Source organism: Ptychodera flava, chromosome 15, assembly GCF_041260155.1.
Source record: "Ptychodera flava strain L36383 chromosome 15, AS_Pfla_20210202, whole genome shotgun sequence".
Lineage (NCBI taxonomy): Eukaryota > Metazoa > Hemichordata > Enteropneusta > Ptychoderidae > Ptychodera > Ptychodera flava.
In genome coordinates this window covers 4,474,556-4,494,615 of record NC_091942.1, presented here as the reverse complement: position 1 = coordinate 4,494,615, position 20,060 = coordinate 4,474,556, and the positions used below count along the sequence as shown (strand labels likewise).

General features: G+C 37.5%; 1 protein-coding gene across 1 annotated transcript in view; it reads left to right on the top strand.

The window, feature by feature from the left end:
* The window catches only part of LOC139150957 (cytochrome b-c1 complex subunit 2, mitochondrial-like), a 42,773-nt gene that overhangs the window by 21,663 nt on the left and 1,050 nt on the right, over window positions 1-20,060 (top strand). The window contains exons 2-12 of the mRNA XM_070723441.1: window positions 5,379-5,545; window positions 8,088-8,165; window positions 9,151-9,300; window positions 9,616-9,740; window positions 10,157-10,281; window positions 10,693-10,848; window positions 15,438-15,530; window positions 16,067-16,272; window positions 17,135-17,215; window positions 18,260-18,336; window positions 19,208-19,361. Coding sequence (XP_070579542.1) covers window positions 5,495-5,545; window positions 8,088-8,165; window positions 9,151-9,300; window positions 9,616-9,740; window positions 10,157-10,281; window positions 10,693-10,848; window positions 15,438-15,530; window positions 16,067-16,272; window positions 17,135-17,215; window positions 18,260-18,336; window positions 19,208-19,361 — 1,296 coding nt within the window. The 5' untranslated portion in view covers window positions 5,379-5,494. The remainder of the gene's footprint in view (window positions 1-5,378; window positions 5,546-8,087; window positions 8,166-9,150; window positions 9,301-9,615; window positions 9,741-10,156; window positions 10,282-10,692; window positions 10,849-15,437; window positions 15,531-16,066; window positions 16,273-17,134; window positions 17,216-18,259; window positions 18,337-19,207; window positions 19,362-20,060) is intronic.

Below are 20,060 nucleotides of genomic sequence, written 5' to 3'. Positions count from 1 at the left end.
TTGTCACTGTGAGTTGGCTCAAGGAGCTGAAATTTTGTAAAAATAGGCCTGCGAGTAATCTGCCATCTTTTCAGTTGTCAAAAATTGCCGGAAAGTGTTCCCTACAAAACATCCCTCTCTAAAACAGAGGTCAGGACTCATTGTATATCTATGTATATAGCCTATCAGATCAGAAAGCAGTTCTTTGGTATTGTATCGCACTGGAACTCTTTTCTTTATGCCCTGGTGACAATAGAAATCCATTTATTATAGGCATTGTAGGTCTTGTCTTTTCCCACAAAAGGTAATCTTCGCCTTAAAACAAGTACTTTTTCTGAAGTATGTCAAATCCTCACACAGAAGGAGCTGTAATCAAAGTAAGAAATAAAAGTTACATATAAAAAAGTCATACCACAAAGTTAGTTTGTATTTTGATTGTCCAGATACATGAGAATGGCTCTCTTGTTTCTTCAACTGACAACCTATCAAAACTCTATCTGCTTCTTGAATTTCTGTCTCCATATCATGTGTTGATCAAATTCTCCCTTGTGACGTTTTTATGGGAATCTGTAAACAACCCACTTTGTTTGCCAGGAAAGGTGAAAGTATACATTACTGCTGCCAGTATTCTCATGCTATCTGCCCAATTTCTGTATGGAGTCATCCATCTTGAGAGAATATTGTAAAGTAATCCTATATCTTGATCCAGAATGAGTTATCAGATACACAACTGCCAATGCGAACTTGACTGACCAAGCTACCTATGCATCAAAACACACTCGGCAAAGCATCTATACCAGACCACACATTGAGGCTACCCACAATTCTCCATGATCTGTACACACGCAGATCACTCACTGAACTGAAGCAAATTTCTTCTGTACACAGAACAGCTCTGTCAATATTTCAAAATTCAAAATTCTGGCAACATAGTTCTGATAATCATAATTTTCTGATTTCTCACTGAATAATGAGAAGATCAACCCCTTTTCCGTTGAGGAAATAGCAATTTTGTAATTTTGTCAACATAGATTTTTGACAGCCATACACTATATTTTCAAGGAAACTAAGGAAATAAGTTTCATCTGTGTTGGCAAAAGAAAGGGTATTGATTTTTTTTAATGTTTGTAACAAAGGAAATTTGCATGTCTGACAGGTGTTATGATGAGACCATCTTAGTTGCTGATAACTTTTATCTTGAAAGGTGTGCAATTTTTAGCACCTCCAAACAACTTCTCATTCAATTTACTCTTGAATTTTAAACATAATAATTTTGGAACATAGTTTAAAAAAACAATCCTGAACTTAAATTGTAAGCTAAAAATTGTTAAGAAACTGATAAAATTGAAAAGAAAACTGTCTGAGTGAACAAATCAAGGGGCATTGTGGGTAGCCTCACTTACTGTGAACCAGAGATCCTAAACCCTGATGACATCCACCAAGTGTTAGATATCCTTTACAGTCGCAGTTGATAAGTTCTGCAGTGATCTGTTATCATAGCTATCAGAAGTCTGGTAGTTCCGAAATCAAGGTATATCAATAGATGTACAGGGACTTTTTCCACACAAATGATCATTTCCAACACTTCATCCTACCCTACAGGATTTTATGAACTGTGTTTTTGAATGACTTAATAGACAGAGGCAGTCATGAATTGTACAACCGGTGCTACCCATAATATATATACCTGATGAAGATGTTGGTAATGATATCAATAGACGTGTAGCCATGACTTGATGTGTTCCATTTGACCTAAGATTTCATCATTTTGGAATCAGTGTACTTCATGTCATCTTGCCATATACAGATGTCAATGTAGCTCACTGCACTAGAGATACTAAAATTTCACCATTGAACCATGTTGTTGGGTCCACAATTGAATTTTTTCCCAAAATTACTTGTAACTACATGTACAATAATTGTTATCATCTGCTTTCCATTAAAGCCCCTATAATTGGAGTGTGCTGTATGTACATGCATGTATTTGCATAGACATATGCAAATATGTACCTGCAGAGTGGACAACAAAAGCAATCAAATGCCGTTTGTACTTGGGATGTATTAGCATGTCATCATTGTGTAGAGAAGCATTGATCCTTCTGTATGTCGATATGTACCATATCCTACTACTGGTATTCTGATTTTCTCACCAATGCAAGCCAATTAAAGAAGCCAGTCATGTTCCCATGGTAGTTTAGTATCTATCTTTTATTGTTGCAATGTGGTTCAATAATTGATTGATATTCCATGGTGATTTGTCCAGTGTAACCAATGACCTGTATAATTGTGATCAAAATACCCTTTGAAATATACCAAAACAGTGTACATTATAAAGTTTTGAGTTTTGTCATTTGTCAAGAATTCATCATTCATCTATAGATCAAAAATTTACAAAGCAATCATTGCATTGCCACCATTACAAGGATGAAGCTGAACTCAGTGACACTTCCAGTAAAGTTTGTGTCAACATACCCTTGGATATCACACGAAATCTCAGCATAGTGGTTCACTTGCCTTGGGTTATTATCTGTCAAGTTCAAGATCAAGAGATGTCAGATATGCTACAAGGCATTCAAATGTTCAGTAACCTTGTACGTGTCCATCATTTTGTCAACGCTGACATGTATGTAGGTTACGACTATCAAATATTCCTGACTTTTGAAGTAGTCACATATCTGCCAAAAAAAGGATCTCAACAGAAATTGAAGATGACGTTGAGGGCGCACTTTCCATGGCCACAGAGGCTAGCGTGACGTGCAGTGCAGTGATATTCTAGCTGAAGTGAAAGATCTTTGTTAAAATGTTGAATAAAGAAAAAAAATGTGATATATCCAAAAGTAACCATAAAAGATTCTCAAAGAAACATTCCAGTAAACAAAGAAAGCGCAATCTTGTGGCATTCATGGGCCAAAGATTAACGAATAACTATTTCAAAATAGCCATGTTTCCTGTTTTATCACTTTGATACTGGAAATTTGATCGACAGTACACAATATTTTCTTCAGGGATTATCTTTCACATAGCATGATGAGTTAAATAGTCTGCAGATATTCTCAGTCTCTGTAATGATAAAATAAAATAAAATGTTGTACTTCAAGTGGATTTGACATTTTGTACCCTATCAGGTGTTTTAAATGTTGGAAACTGCATGTCAATTCAGTTCTACCATCAACATTTAATGTGATATTAAAAACAAATGGCTGACAAGCAAACAGTTGATATTCAGTATTATATTTGATTGATACTTTCTGATATTTGCCGCTCAAGTTAAAGCAGTTCAAAGGCCAGATTTATGCCTGTTAATATATGAAACTTTTTGCATGAAGCAATCTTTGTTGACTGTTTTACCCAGTTCCCAAGTACTATGTATTCATGGATCTCAAGATGAAAATTCATTTTTATATTGACATATCACTTCTGTTGGGCAGATTCCCCATTTGTCAACAGACAACAAACTTACAAAGGTTAATTACACCAAATATATTGTCATGTTTTCATTTGAAGGAATGAACTCACACTTATGCTGAAAAACAATATTCTTTTATGTATGTTAAGGTGGAGCTGCATGTTGGCAACACAATGTTTTCAAAGCAATGTTTCTCATCAAAGATGACAAGGAAACCCCCTCATACAATATATTTTCAAAAAGCAGAGAATCTAAAGTGTATTATGGTAGCAATAGTTTACTCAAAGGATGAAGGGGTATTTGGGTAAAAAAACCTCAATTTTGATATTAATGATAAATATTAATTTAGGTCAAAACCTTGGCACTAATTTCTGAAATGTAATATTTCACTTGAAAGAAAAGTATATATAGAACAAAACGACTATTTTATCGTGCATTATCTATCCTAATTTTAAAATGGCATGGGTTGAAAGACTGACACTCAAAAAAGTGAGTAAAAACATGACTAGCAAAATTTAAAAGACTCTTATTCAAAATGTAAATACTTTGTTGCTAAACAAAATAAACCTTTTCTTATATAGCATTTAAAGAACATTATGTGAAAATATCAGAAACTTTCACTTAGCAAGAGTGGAGTAAAATTCTTCGGAAATCTTGACATTGGGAGAAAAGAGAACTTGAAGCCAGGAAATCAGGTGATTTACATACATTTGCATAAATTAACACTTCTTTATCATACAACTTACGACTGCTTGTCAAGCTAAAAGGTGAATCCAACCAATATTTTAATCTTGGGTTAACAAATTAATTGAAATTGAATGAATATTTGCTAAAAAGTGATTTTTGAGTAAAATACACTGTGTTGGGTGTAGCTGTCTTTTCTTTAAGCCAGTTGTTGTCCTGTGCTATGATCAATTTAGAATTATTTCAAAACAGGGTGATTTCATGCTGTGCATTAAGGTGGTGTTTCACTTAACCATTGACACATTTTCTCAAAGCAGAATTTGTCATCAAAGATGACATGAAATCCCCGTCATATTTTCAAAAAGCAGATAATCTAAAGTTTAGTATGGTAGCATAGTTTATTCAAATGATAAAGGGGTACATATTTGAGGTAGAAAACCTCAATTTTGATGTTAATCATATAAATAAACTTAAGTCAAAAACTTGATACTGCTTATGAAATATACTTTCATTTGAAAGTAGAGTTTATGTAGAAAATAAAACGACAATTTTTGTTTTGCATTATCTGTCCTTATTCTTTTTTGGCTGGAGTTGAAAACTGACATTCAAAAAAGTGATTGAAATCATAAGCAAAATTGAAATGACTCTTATTGCAATAAAATGTGAAAATTTCACAAAATTTGACCCAGCTAGAATGTAAAGTTAATGTTGTTTTTTTTGAAATGTTGAAAACTTGAGAAAACTAAAGCCAGGAAATCAGGTGATTTGCATAAATTTACATGAATGTACACTTCTTTCTCACCCAATTTATGATTGCTTGTCATGCTGAATGGTGAACCCTACAATATTTATCATTAGATTAACAATTTACTGAAAATTGAATGAATCTTTTCATAAAAGTGATTTTGAGTAAAATATGCTGTGTAATAGGTGAAGTGTTAAAATTCCTTTGACACGCTGTTTGGGATGCACCAATAGATCTTTGGAGGGGCAGGGCAGGATGCTTTAATACTTGCAAGTGTGTTTTCTTGTTTGAAGAGTTGACAAACTGTTATTTTCTGATTTGGCACTGAATGCATACTTTTTTTCCCGGGATTTTTTTGATACTTCCATTTTTTTTATCAGTCAACCCTTTATGTGAATAATTTTTAGGAATCTGCTTACAGTAGCTAGATTTTAAACAATATTTGCACTTCAGTTTTTCCGTTTTTGATCCCCATCCCACGACAAAACTGTCCAACTCTTGTATTTTTTTAAGTGGCCATGTCCAGTTTTTGTTTTATTGCTGTTTGTGTATGTTCTATTGTAGTTTGTGTGTAGAGGTGACCCAGGTGCAAATGACAAAAATGTCACTTTCAACGTAGAGGGCTATGTAATCGCAAAGCATGCCGGTACCACCGCCATTTTAATGTCCGTGCGTCCAACATGATTCCGGCGAAGGTCACGACGGCAAGACCTTTATTTGCCAATATATCGGTGAGTTAACGAAAACCTGTTACATTTTTCAGTAGGAAACATCCCCTATGGTGCTGTCAACTTGATTGTACCATTCATCTTGCCGACATACTCGAACTACTCACGTTTGAGATAAAAGCCGGTTCGGCATACATTGAGCTATCATGCACGTAGACCTCCCTCAGCTCAGGTTCGTAACTAACATTTAGTAACGATTTGACCTCTGTCATCTTGGTGCTCCATAACTGTAGAAAATTGCTCTAATCTAAATGCCAACTTCTCCGCAGGTTTCGGTTAGTTATACTGGCAGTAACATATCTACCATCAAATTTTACGTTATTTAAACACCTTCGGTATGTGGTAAAACTGACCTCGTTTTGACCATTGATGGCACGTATACAGCTGGTGTACGTAATGTCAGTTGTCAGCTTCAAGGAAAATCATAAAAAAAATACGTTCGCGCGAGGCCGGCCTAACTCAAGACTACTGAATGATGCCGCAATTCTAATTTTTAAGAGTTTATATACCACAGTCATTCGTAATAACAAGAACTGTGTAAACGTATGATGCCACACATTGCTTCATTTTGGTAAACCTTTCACTAGATGACCAGATCACAGTCACTCGTGGTCTACTAGTATTCAGCTCTGGGACTATTCGCCCCATAGACGTGTGTACATAAGCGAGAAAAAAGCCAAGTCTGGAAACCAAATGGCTATTTCGTATAGGGATTATGCCCCCATGTCATCTTCGATGTTCGATTTTACTGTGAAAAATAGCAAGTTCGTCTATCATGTAACCGTCGATCGTTCCCTAGCATTCTCAAAATTCATGCCTGGTACTTAATTTGCTTCAAAAACGCTCGTTTCGTGTGAATTTGGGCCAAAACATAATTGTGAGCAACACTCGGTCACCTCACAGTGAACGTTGGACACCTCCACTTTACTGACGTTAGCGCCGCGTACCCATGAGGGGTGACTGGAAGGTTGTTCACGCCTTATGTTTTGGCGAGGTGTCTTCTGACCTCGGCCGAAAATCACACAAATATTCATACCTGATACTTTATCTGCTTACAAAATGCCCATTTTCATTTGTTTTTCGGCCGAGTTCGAGAGACACCTCGCCAAAACATAAGCGTGAGCAACATTCCGGTCACCTCTTGGGCACCTCCACTTTACTGATGTTGGCGCCGCCTACCCATTAGGGGTGACTGGAATGTTGCTCACGCTTATGTTTTGGCGAGGTGTCTCTCGAACTCGGCCGAAAATCAAATGAAAATGAGCATTTTGTAAGCAGATAAAGTATCAGGTATGAATATTTGTGTGATTTTCGGCCGAGGTCAGAAGACACCTCGCCAAAACATAAGGCGTGAACAACCTTCCAGTCACCCCTCATGGGTACGCGGCGCTAACATCAGTAAAGTGGAGGTGTCCAACGTTCACTGTGAGGTGACCGAGTGTTGCTCACAATTATGTTTTGGCCGAAATTCACACGAAACGAGCGTTTTTGAAGCAAATTAAGTACCAGGTATGAATTTTGAGAATGCTAGGGAACGATCAACAGTTACATGATAGACGAACTTGCTACTTTTCACAGTAAAATCGAATGTCGAAGATGACATGGTGGCATAATCCCTATAGGAAATAGCCATTTGGTTTCCAGACTTGGCTTTTTTCTCGCTTATGTACACACGTCTATGGGGCGAATAGTCCCAGAGCTGAATAGACCACAAGTGACTGTGGGCCAGATAGTAGATACATGGAATTTATGCCCTTTGAAAGTGACCAGCCTAGGGATACTTTAGACTTGCAGATTGCCATTCTATGTGTACATGATGAGATCTGTAGATCTGTCTCTGTCATCGTCATTAGTATTTGTGTGTTCACGCCATAAGTCGCATGAGCAAAAATCTTAGCCCAGTACATACTTTATCTGAACTCTGATAGATGAGTTTATACTACTGGGAACCTTGAAAAAGTATTTGTACAATTCATGTATATTCTTTTGTAAAATTTGTAAATGCATTAAAGACAGGTTGGTATTCTTGACATAATTATAACAATGCAGTTTTCCCAAAACCAATTTTGCATGAAGAGGTTCATGTTGTTTTGTTTTTTTGGGGGAGGGGGGTTAGGGGAGTCTGACACAGAAAATAAGGAGTCACGTTTCTAGTGTGTAAGCATTTTGTGATTTATGATTTATGACCCCTAATGGGCTACACAAATATTATTCTTATTAACGTACTGCAAGCTTCAGATGTTACAATCCAAACTTTGTCCGATGGAATGATTGACAATTCAAAAATTTCCTCCAAGTTTGGAAAAAGTGGTCCACATTATTAGATAGTAATCAAAACACTGGCCAAAAGTTGTCTTTAGTATTGGAAAATTTCTTATTATAATGTATCATTGCTGTAGGACCATTCTGTGTTCTATCCCAGTAGAATTATTACAAACACTAAATCACACTAAAACACTTCATTCAACACTTTGTTCATATCAGGTACTCCCTCTTTGTTACTATCATTCAATCTTTTGGTTTGGTTTTTCTTTATTTTTGACAGAGACGGAACCTAGCTGCATGGAGTGCTGTGGCAAAAAAGAAAGTAGAAAGAATTGAACTTCCCAAGGAGGATGTCAAGGTGAGATTGTCCTTCAAATGTTCTTTGGATTGGTGATAGTAATTCCAGTTCCACTGCCAATAGAATGGCAACCAATAGATAACCTTGAAGTGCAGATATTGATACGAAATGATTGATACATTTTGCAAGGAGTGATACTGTAGAGGCTGTATCTCTGAGATCGTATATTTCATTTCAAAGAACGTATTGAAATTTCTTTGAAAGTCCAATTTCAACAAGTCAGGCAAGCAAAAATGTACAACAATGTAGGCCTCTGGTGACATATAATGATTTACCTTGCTCACCATTATTACGGAGAAATAACACAAGTGAAGCTATGTGACAAGCCATTGTTTAAAGTCTTTCCTGGAGTGTGTGTTTTAGGTATATGCCTTTGGTCACTGTATTGCTATCTTTGCAAAATGTGGCTGTGTAAATTCTGCAGGCTAATAGTTTGTTAGTTCGTGTCATATATTGTAAAGCATTGGATCATCGTCATGGTGGTGTTGAATTTTGGGGGCACAGACCTTGCACTGAAGGGAAGATAATCTGTACTCATATTATGTTCCCAGTGCAGTGGTACATGTAGTTTGAGCTACACATTGAAATCTCTGTTTCCGAGTCACGGTGATTTTCATAGTTATGTTAATCCACAGAAAATTTGCGATATATTTACAAATTTGTTTAGATACAAACAGTCATATCTTTCCCACAGGTAACACCCGGCACAATGTGGTTTGCTACATAGCAGTTGTGATAGAAAGTTTTTTTTTTAAGTTTTTCATTAATTTTGAAAAAAAAGGGCAGACTGTGCAAAAAAAATAAACAAAAGCAAGCAGAGAGAGAGAAAGAAAAAAAACGAAACCAACAAAGCCAGAATGGGTAGAAAGGACGAGAACTGCAAAGTTAGCATCTATCGTCCAACATGCATTATTCACATTCTACACAATGTTTGTGGTCATGAGATTTAAGAACCACCTCTTTTTCTGTTTTACCAACACTCTAGATCACAAAGTTACAAAATGGATTAACTGTAGCATCACTTGAGAACCACTCCCCAGTGTCTAAGATAGGAGTGATCATCAATGCTGGAAGTCGCTACGAAGATGCAAACAATCTAGGTGTCACTCATTACCTCAGAGCTTGTTCACATCTTGTAAGTAACCATGGAGATCAGCAGTTATTGAGTGATTGGCTTTATCAATGACAGATGCACTTTGGCTTTCATCTAAACACCTGTGTACAACTTTCGACCTTTGACCTGAAATCTCTCTGAAGTGGCACTGATCTAGAAACTACTGGTGTTTAAAAATATGTTTAAAATATTCCCAGCTATGTGTTGTAACAGATGTCTTTTGTTTTGTCACTACTGTACTTTTCGCAACACAAAAATTAATTCTTAAACCATTTTGGTGTTTTGAAGTATCTTCCAAGTGGAATAAACATGTTTTTTTGCACATTTTCACTGTAGGCAACACAAGGTGCCTCTACATTTGCAATCACTAGAGGTATTGGAGATGTTGGTGGTAGCTTAGAAGTGACAACTAGTCGGGACCATGCGACATATGCCGTACAAGCCCTTAGGGGAGAACCACTGTGAGTGCTGACTCAGAGAATGTTATCTAGACATACGTGCAGCTCTTGACTCTAGTCTCATGATTTCCTGCATACGTTGACTCGATATTTCATCAACTCTGCTAAATTATAAAATGTCATTTTTGTCACAGCCAGGTATTGATGAAAAGGGACAGGGCCAATGAATGCTGCTTCATAACTTATTGAAGGACCCTATAAATGTGATGTATGTGCATGTCTTTGTCTTTTTTGGTCACACGAGCTAGAATATATTACAGACTCAAACACAAAGAAATTCTTTCTGTTAAGTTTACCAGCAAACTAGTAATAAGCAAGAAGCATAAAGGCAATCTGACGCAATCCATGTTTCATTATTTATTCCAATGTTGCATGTTTTCATCAGTCTGACCAATGCTTTCCCCCTTCACTGTTTTCAGGGAGAGTTCACTTAGCTACCTGACCCAAGTCCTGTCTAACCCTCTATTCCGTTCTTGGGAGATTGCTGACAATGTTGGCAGGCTACAGCTGGACGCAGCCATAGCCAAACAGCAGACTCAAGTGGGTAAGTGCTTTATGAAAAGCTATTTAAGGGTGACTTGTTGGTATGTATGCAGTGAATTTCGTGATCTTGTTGCCACTTCTCATGTTGTGTTGGAACATCTCTGATGAGTCAATGACAGTAGCCAAGATGATGAAGCACTACACTTGAATTTAATGTTGTGGTATTGTATGTATGATATGGTTATATTTTATGTGTCTGTGTGAGTATACCTACTAACTCATCAGGGTCCGCTGTTTTGTTCTCAAAAGTATGAATTTCCCATCTTCAATGCTTAATTTTCTTCCTTCAAGTTCCGGTCTTCATAGTGTATTTTGATTCAATTTAAATAAACTCTAGTTATGTACAAAACTGAGGTATTGTGACTTCTCACTTTTGCTTTTATTTTCACATTTTCCACTTCTGATTTTTCAGATTTGATGGAGCGCCTCCATGCTGCTGCCTTCAGAAACACACTAGCAAATTCAATCTACTGTCCAGAGCATAACATTGGTAAACTTTCACCCAGTGTCTTGCATGACTTCAGGCAGAAACACTACACCAGCAGTAACATGGCTTTAGTTGGTCTAGGTATGTGCTGTCATGTTGGTCTATGTACCATGTCTAAGTGATTTTAAGTATCTTAGCAGAAAACAATTTGCTCAGCAGTTAGTTTTGTCAGATGAGAATAAAAGCTCAGTGCAGTCTGAAGTAGTGTAAAAACCCGATCAATTCGACCAGAAAAAAATAATTACGATTTCAAAATCGTCGATTTATTAGGAAATTAAAACTGCCGAAATAATTTAGTGGTCGAATTAATTGGAACGACGAGGATGAAATTTACGCGAGACATGTTTGCCATGTTGAGACTGCTTCAAAGCATGGACTGTGGAATTTTTGAGGTCGACAAATTAGGTAACAAAAAACCTCAAACACGCCTGGGTGTCACATCAAAATCAAAGAAGCCGCGATTACAGACTGAGCGATCTGTGACACTGCCACCGGCCGCTCGACAAACGACGCGTAAGTTGACATCGTGTGCCAGCCCTTGGAAATATATAGTAACTCCCTGACAGGCAGATGAGATAGTCTAATGGCGTTTGATCATTGAAAGTTTGTAAAAATAATAAAAAATGACATCACCGATCATAAGAAACGTGGTGTTGAAGATAATAGTTTTTAAGAGAAGACTATGATGACCATATTTCTGTAAGTATTGTCTAACTTTGGAAAACCAACATCTGTAGATTTACTTCAACCAACACTTTTATATTTATTCTACTCTTATTATAAGATTAGTCGAATTTCTGGAAAGTAGGTGTACATTTTCGATGTCTGTGTATCGTCTATACCGAAGTCATATCCGAAACAGTATAATCATATCGCGACAGCGTAAACCTCTCTCTCCCTCGCCGGTATTTCGATATTTTATATTGTCGACATTTATATATAAGTCTGAAGTTTCAGGTCACTGCTCAATGCAAGTAGTTGATGTTAATTTTCCGTATCGGGCATGGTCTCTATCGTCTCTCAAATCGTTAGTTTTTTCCTGTTATATTCGATATCAGACTCAAAACACAACGTGAACAATGCTGATAATATATTGCATATTTCGTATCGAAAACCGGTAAAGTTCGTAACTGGTGACATGTCACGGCCTGGAGAAAGTGTATCACCATCGATCGAATGTCCGTGACGCTTTTGCTGCCAAATTGACATAAGACATATCGCACAGGGAACTTCGCGGTATGGCAATTATATGAATTTTGCCGTGAAGAAAAATCTGTGACTTTAAACTGGCCGTACAACTAACAGTAAACATGGCGGAGCAATGATACCGACTTCAGACTCAGAGACTTCGATTTTTTTTTCATTGCGACCGCTGGTGAGAGTGAGTCGTCCGGTCGAATTTTTTCCCACTGGCTATTTGGCTTTGAATTTTCAATTGCCCTCATGTGCTAAAAACAAGACGGGCGTTCGCTGTGAATCAATAAGCCTTTTGAATATGAAAAAATCGGACATCTGAACCTCAACTCGCAGTTTGAAAGTTGTTCTCCGAATCAGGACAGGGACATTTGTGAGGCCGGATTTCACGTAGCTATGGAAACCGACGGCTCGTTCGTTGTAAGAAAGCATGCGATGTACGTCACATGTTCTCTTGGGCCTTGGAATTTCGCCGTATCGCCTCTACAGACTACACCGTCTATTACCTAACCATGCTAACAAACACACGATAGTTCAGTAACATATGTCTTCATTAATCTACCGATCATCGACCGTCGAACACTTCAAAAACAATGGTCGCGGTCACGGATTCAAGGACGTTCACATGAAGACACGATCAATAAGTGGCGCGCAGAAATATTTTTACTGGTTTTGAGAACTTCTAAAATAACTTGTAATCTGTATATCTTCGCACATCGAACCGATATTGTATACCTATCACCGTCGAAGTTTATGTCTTTCACTGTAGAGTTCTTTTTATCCAAAACACATATCCAGAAGAGTCCCACAGAGCAGTCAAATGAAAGGATAATTGCTTCAAACGAATGAAATTGCACAAAAGAATGCCCCCGAAAATCAACAGCACATCCTGGACGTGATTTAAAACAATAGCGCTTGTGAATAGGACTATTCTATTTGAGTAACGGGGACGGAAAGCACAGAACTATAAACGTACTGGAAAAACGTGCCGTTTTTCTCGCAATTTTAGCAACAGTAACGACCCTTTATTCTTTACTAATACCTTTCCATAATTGAATTAAACTAGGTTTAGGGCTTATACACAAAGTGTACACTGATGTACAGAACTTTAAAAAGTACTCTGCTGGGAACGAGCAGGGGTTTACACGCTAATGGGCGCAGTAAAACAATGGTCACGTCCATAGGTTCAAGGACGTTCACGGCGTAAAATTGCTTAGACTTGTTTTAATATCTGGTCATCGGTGTACTGCTACCTGTGAATCGAAACGACAAGTGTAGGCCTATAGCTTTGAAATTTTATGGGAGAGAGACACCACGACTGAGACCGGCAGTAGCACAACAAACTGTATTCCGAATTGTGCGTCCGTGTTTAATACAGACATCTCTCGTAGGTGATTCTGGTTTCTCAATCGAATCAAAAGTCCAACATTTACAACATTGACATAAAATATGTCTGAAAACTTTTGTTTTATTCAACCAACTGATTCATCTCCTTTGATATCCCCTAAGCTACATGTAAACAGTCCGGAAAGACTGATATCGATGTCTCCCGGGCCCCCATGCAGTACGGCCGTACGTGTCCAAATATTTCAGTGTTATACATTTTCTTGTCCTTCTCTTTCTTTCTGAGCCAGTGTCATTATTGTGAACACGGCTAATAAATAAATAATAATATTTCTTCACCGGTTTTGCAAAATATCTCGTCAACCGGGCGCATGGGCAACGTCTTTGTACGTTGGTCAAAACTAATGACACTGTAGGTCAGGATATCACATCGGTCAAAGTAAGATTGAATAAGGAAGACGAAAATGCTTTCATCGATTGACAAAAATGAGAAGGAACGAGTCAGTAAATATCGAACCATAAAGGGGAGATCGAGACTGCCATCCCCCATGATTAATCAACTGGGAACAAAATATATATATTTCGATCGACAGACTTACACAACCAGAGACAGCACTTTATTCAGCTTTAAAATAAGTCACCGCCTTTCCTATAATAATACCCCGTTTGCGTTTCGATCTACTCTGCTCTGTCCCCAATCGGTATGGCCGTCCGGGTTTCGCCTGCCGTCGGCGTACTGACTGACACATGGTTATTTCTTCAGGGATCTTTTCATCGTTTGGCATAAAATAGAGCATCTCTTTTGGTGCACAAGGCAAATCAACGTTTAGAAGGAAAGTCACAGGAGGTTAGGATATTATATAGGTGAAATTAGAATGGAATATTGAAGATGAAAAGACTTATCGGTCGACAAAAATTGCCAGAAACCGAGAATTGAGATTGTCTATGATTTATTAATTGGGTACAAAAATATTCGATTGAGTCATTAAAACAGCCAGAAAGAGCATTTTCTTCAGCTTGAAAAAATAAGTCGTCGTCTTACTCTTTCCTTGACACTGTCCCCATTTGCGTTTGAAAATATTAAGCTTAGTCTGTTCCCAGTCGGTAAGAACGCACGGCGCGGCGGCCGTACTTACTGACATGTAACATCGATTTTTCCTCAGCAATTTTTTCGGCGTTCGCAAAAGATTTCGCAAACTCGTCCTTTTAGTGCACGGGGCACATCTGTTTATGTGTTTTAGGAACAAGCAACATGTGGTTTAGAACATATCTGTCCAATTAGGAAGGGATATTGATTCACACACAGAAAGAGTCTGTAAATTTCAATCGACACGGGATGGTAAGAATTCGGAAAAGACAATAAGAAAGGGAGAAAGTAGGTAATTTATTCTTACTTTCTTCGATATTAAGGTGAGAAAATAGTGACAAAACCAGAGACTAGAGGGTTGGTACTTCACACACGCTGAAACTTCACGCTGATTTCGAAAGAGGGCGACTGAGATCCAGCTCGCTATACTCAGCGAAAATAATCATGTGACCCAATGAAAACCAATCTGAAAGCCGTTTACAAAGCCCTTTGTTGTTCTCATTTCTGCCTTTTTGTCTGACCCGTGGTTCATCGTATTCGTAACGGTGGTTTTCGATGTCTTGAAATATCGTTCATTCGCCAACTGAAGGAAGTTTTTGAAGGGTATGTAATTCGGTCGAATTAATAGAGATCGAGAAAGTCCCAATTTTAGTCGGTGGTCGATTTGAAAGGGCCCAAATAAAATTATGTTTTGTGAAAAAAATAGGGTGGTCGAATTAATAGGGTGGTCGAATTGATCGGGTTTTTACGGTAGTGTCAGCAGGCTGTCAAGTGTGTTTTGATTTGCAAATTTGTATTTTGGTAAAATCTCTCAGGGATTATCTGTGTTATCTGGCCTTACACAGTGCAAAACACGACACACAACAGATACAAAGGCAATTAAACAAAATAACAGAAAATTTCACAGTGCTCAAAAATAATTAAAGTGCTGTCTTTTGTGTGTGTACTATTTCTGGAAGCATTAGACTAGAATTTTAGAAGCAAATAGAAATGATGTCCATGAGTGCTTGACTTTACGATCACTGTGTGTGTGTTTCTTGTACAGGTGTTGATCATGGACAGCTGCTAAGCTATGCAGAGAGTTTAAACTTACAGCTTGGTGCAGTTACTGCCAAGGCTGCACCAAAATATGCTGGAGGTAAGGTTAAATTGTAATTTGTAGACTTAGCTGACTGTAACCAAGTGTGTTGAAATTTACATTGTTTCTATTGATGCATCAAGAAGCATATCTGTAACCCTTACCCTGCTAGGACCATCACCTCACCATCTGCAAAGTCAGTAATTAAGTATTACATGTATTGAGCCTAAAACCTGTGAATATTTTCAGCTACTTGTCTAGTTAGTAAATATTGTGTTTGCAGTGTCTCTGTTCTGGAGCGGCCTACAAGTACTTAAAATCTTTGTTAAAAGGCAGCATGTGGGGCAAGTTATGCCAAATTAGTTTACATCAACTTGACCTGATGGTGACATATGAACTTGACAGGAAAAGGGTTAAAAAAGGCTTTAAGGATATGAAAAGTTTCAACTGTCAACACTCAAAGATGAAAATTCTTCAATAAGCTGATGACTTAAGCTGCACCTCATAGGCTGCTTGTCAGAAACAAGGACTGTTTTTTCCTGTACAATTTATTGTTATTTCTCTGGTCTGATCATTGTTTACCTTTGACCTTTCAGGGGAACACAGCAGACAGCAAAGCAATGACCCCTTGACACAAGTTGTCATGGCAACAGAGGGTGTGGCTCTGGGCAGTGATGATTTGCTGGTATCTGGTGTCTTGCAGCATTACCTCAATGGTGCCCCTAACATCAAACGAGGAACCACAGTTGCCACATCCAAATTGAACCAAGCTGTCGCCAAATCAACCAGTCTACCATTCTCAGTGAGTCCATCTTTCATGATGTTAGGGATTCTGCCATTCTAGTGACTGAGCTACACTTGTTTCAGAGTTTTAAAGTAATACTTGCGAGGGCTGTGATAATGCCTCTGAAAAGCAAAACATCACATAGTACATAGTGATTTCCAAACAAAATAAAAATTGTCACCATACCCCAGTCTTCAATCGAATTGTTGAGTCCTTCACAACTGTAATTATGAATCCAAAATTGCATTAAACACCAGAGTGCTAATCACTAGACTGCTCACTGCCAGTATTTCTGACCACAACATCCACATCTTTTTCTTAGTGAACTGTTCAAATGAAGGCATCACCTGAAGCAAACTCATATTAAAAACCCATAAAATAAAGAAGTCAGGTGAAGGGCAGTTGGTGTAATTTGAACGGATTAGTCAGAAACCTTGGTTACAAACTTATTTAGCATGTCAAGGGTCAAATATACAGTTGTGAGTACTAATTTGTAATCCTTGTTCAATGTGAGGTGAACTGTCCTGAGATATTTATTGCCAGAACAGAGAATACATCTCTTTTCTTGACAATTACTGTCCAAATGACAAGTATGCTGTGAGCATTTGGAAGAATGAGGGCAGAAATACTGTCAGCAATGTCTCCGTTGTGGCAAAAGGACACTTTGAAGGGCAGTGTAGTGACGCTTTCACAGTTGACAAACAATTGACAAATTCAACATGACCTAAAAGTCATTTCTCAAGGTAGAGAGAGCTGACAACGTGTTCCCTTGGATTTGCAGTGTCCATGAAAAAAACTAAGTAAGAGTGATTATACATGCCTTGTGTACATCATGTAGTCATGGGACTTGTGAAAACTCTTTGCAATAACTTCTTTGCAGACAAGCTGCATTAATGTCAATTATACAGACTCAGGATTGTTTGGAATGTACGCAGTGGCACCACCAGAAGAAATGCATTCAGTAAGTATTAACCTCCCTCTGACCATCACAGTTTGGTACATCCCTATTGCGTTTTTGGCAGCATTGAACCTCTGTGTAGTTAGATGGGATTGATTGGATTGAAGAGAATATGACTTATAGGTAGGTTGTGTACTTTCCTTCTGTGCCCAGCAGCCATTGTTCGTGCAATTTTTGAACATTTTAATGATTGCTATCTTACATGCCTTCAGTATGGATATCTACAGAAAGAGTTCTTTTGTATTTATGAATACAACTGTTAAAAGGTGTAAGAATTGCCATCAGATATGATGGAATTGATTCATTTTAGGACAGCAAATCAAGTATTTTGGTATGAGGTCTGAAAACTGTGTTGTCCATCACATCAGATGATAGATTGTAAACATTAGTTTGTTCAGTTCAAATTCAGTCTTTTCACCACAAGACATTGGCAGACCTCTTTGTTATTTCGTTTCAAAAATTGTTGTCTATAGAAGAGAAATAAGGTATAAGGGTGAAGGATGTGGAGGGTTAAGAAAGTGGGTTGTACAGTAGATAAATGTCAACTCACTGATACTACCCTCCTAGATTAAACATGGCAATCAGAACAGCTTAGAGGTACAAGTGCCAACCCTGTAGGTTTCAAATGTTGCCAACAAAATATATGTATCATGCTAGTATGGGCTTAGTGTGTAATACCATTTCTTCAAGCAGTGGTCAAGTGGATAATGCAAATTAATTCATGTGTTTACGCATGTTTATCCCTCTTCCAGCCAAACACTTTCACTTCCCCATCTGCCAAGTTTGGGAAAAGCAGTATTGAGCCAAAATCCTATGTATTTTCACCCACTTGGCTTGATGTGTTATACATGTAGCAGCTTTAGTCTGTAAAAATTGTATTTGCAGTATCTGTGTTTTCAAGGGTCTTCAAATCTTCGTTAAAATGCACCTTTCAGGACATACTGTACTCCACTTGTTTTAACCAACTTGACCTGACAGTGAAAAATGAACTTAGCAGGATAATGAGTTATGTGTGTCATTTTTTCATGTAGTTTTCTTTGTTTACAGGTATTGAAAGCCATTGTAACAGAATGTGGTGCTGTAACTAAGGGTAACATAGATGCTAAAGATCTCCAAAGAGCAAAGTAAGTGTGTCTTCTGTTTGCATACTATTCCATCGGCAAATTCTTGGAATCATCCTTACATTCTCTGTAGTGAAGTTGGACTGTAACATTTGAAGGGAGGGGTGAGATGATAGGATAGCAGAATAGCAGTATTGTGAGAACAGCTTTGGACTTTTGGGAGAATTCATGATTTTGTGTATTGTGGCATCCACCAAAGGGTCATCTTCCTGTGAACCTGTATTCTGTTGTGTATTACAAATACATGTCAATAAACAAGACTGTGAACTCACCTGATATGTTCAAGATCAAATAGTCATTTCTCACTTATCAATAAGATCTGGCCAATATCTTTGCCATGTTCATCACACATTTGAGACCAGACGGAAATGAAATCAGTATAGTGTAGTTTTCAGCGTAATCTGTAGTCTGTTTGTTAAACAGAGGAGGTGGACATTTTTATCACATCTGTGAGACTGTATAACAGTGCACATTTTCTGAAAATGCCTATTGCTTCACAATGCTGTGATCAGAAGCAGGATTTCTGTGAAAGAATTTCAAGAATACCAATATGCACACTTTGATCTATAGTAGAAATATATTGATCCAACCATAGAATTAATATCAACGGCTTTGCAACAAAGGATTAGTTTTGAAAAGATTAAAGTATCTCACAGTATAATAGTATTTTAGTCCTGCACCTCAAGTTATATTTTTTCTGTAATTTTATGTTGTATGAACGCAAAGATTGCATACATGTACATGAGAATTACAAGAACTAGTGCCTGTATCGAGATGAAACTGTAGGGCTATTGCTTGAAACTGCAATGGTTATTTCAAGTTGCATAAATCGAGTATTTAACATGTGTCATATTGGTGTTCATTCACATGACAGAAATCAACTTAAAGCTAGTATGTTGATGTCTTATGAGAATCCAGAGACAGTCTTTGAAGACCTAGCAACACAGACTATTACTACCGGAAACTTTGTCTCCGTTAATGATGCAGTCAGTAAAATCGACACCATCACTGCTCAGGATATCACTACTGTAAGTCTCCATTCTGTAACATTTACTTCTTTCACAATGCCAGGTGTTGTGTCCAAACAATGGCTCCTTAATCATTCCGAGCATTTGCACACAGTTAACCTTTCAAAACTCATGGTCATAATGTGTCTTACTTTTAGATTTCAAAAACAAAGGCATTTTTCTCCTGAACAAATAGTGTTTTATGGCACCACACGGATTGACTTGTTTGGTGAGGGTATAATCTTATGATTATCAGGCCTCTCCTGGTCAGGGTTAATGTTGTTGAACACTTTTTCTGTGTCTAAAGTGTCTCTTAAAATTTTGCAAAAGCATCAACAGCTTAACGATTTTAATAGTAATTGTCTTAAGGTAGTATGCACCTCAAAATTCAACATTTGCTCAAACTTTCTGTACGGAATATTTGAACCATTCCCTTTTTAAATTGAGATAAATATCAGGGTCACCACGCAAAATTTATTACCAGAGAACAAATTACCAAAAATTTACTAACTGGTATATTTGGAATTCAAAACGGCTGGCATCTTCAGGTAATAACTCCATGAGGAAAACTAATATTTTTATTTGAAAAAAAAAATAAGCTGACGAAAACTTTATTTACACTATGAACTTCAAAATGAACCCTCACAATTGGTAGACCAATAAGGTATTATGAAAATTTGAGAGAATGCACCTTAGAAACAAATTTCTGATAGGGGTTTC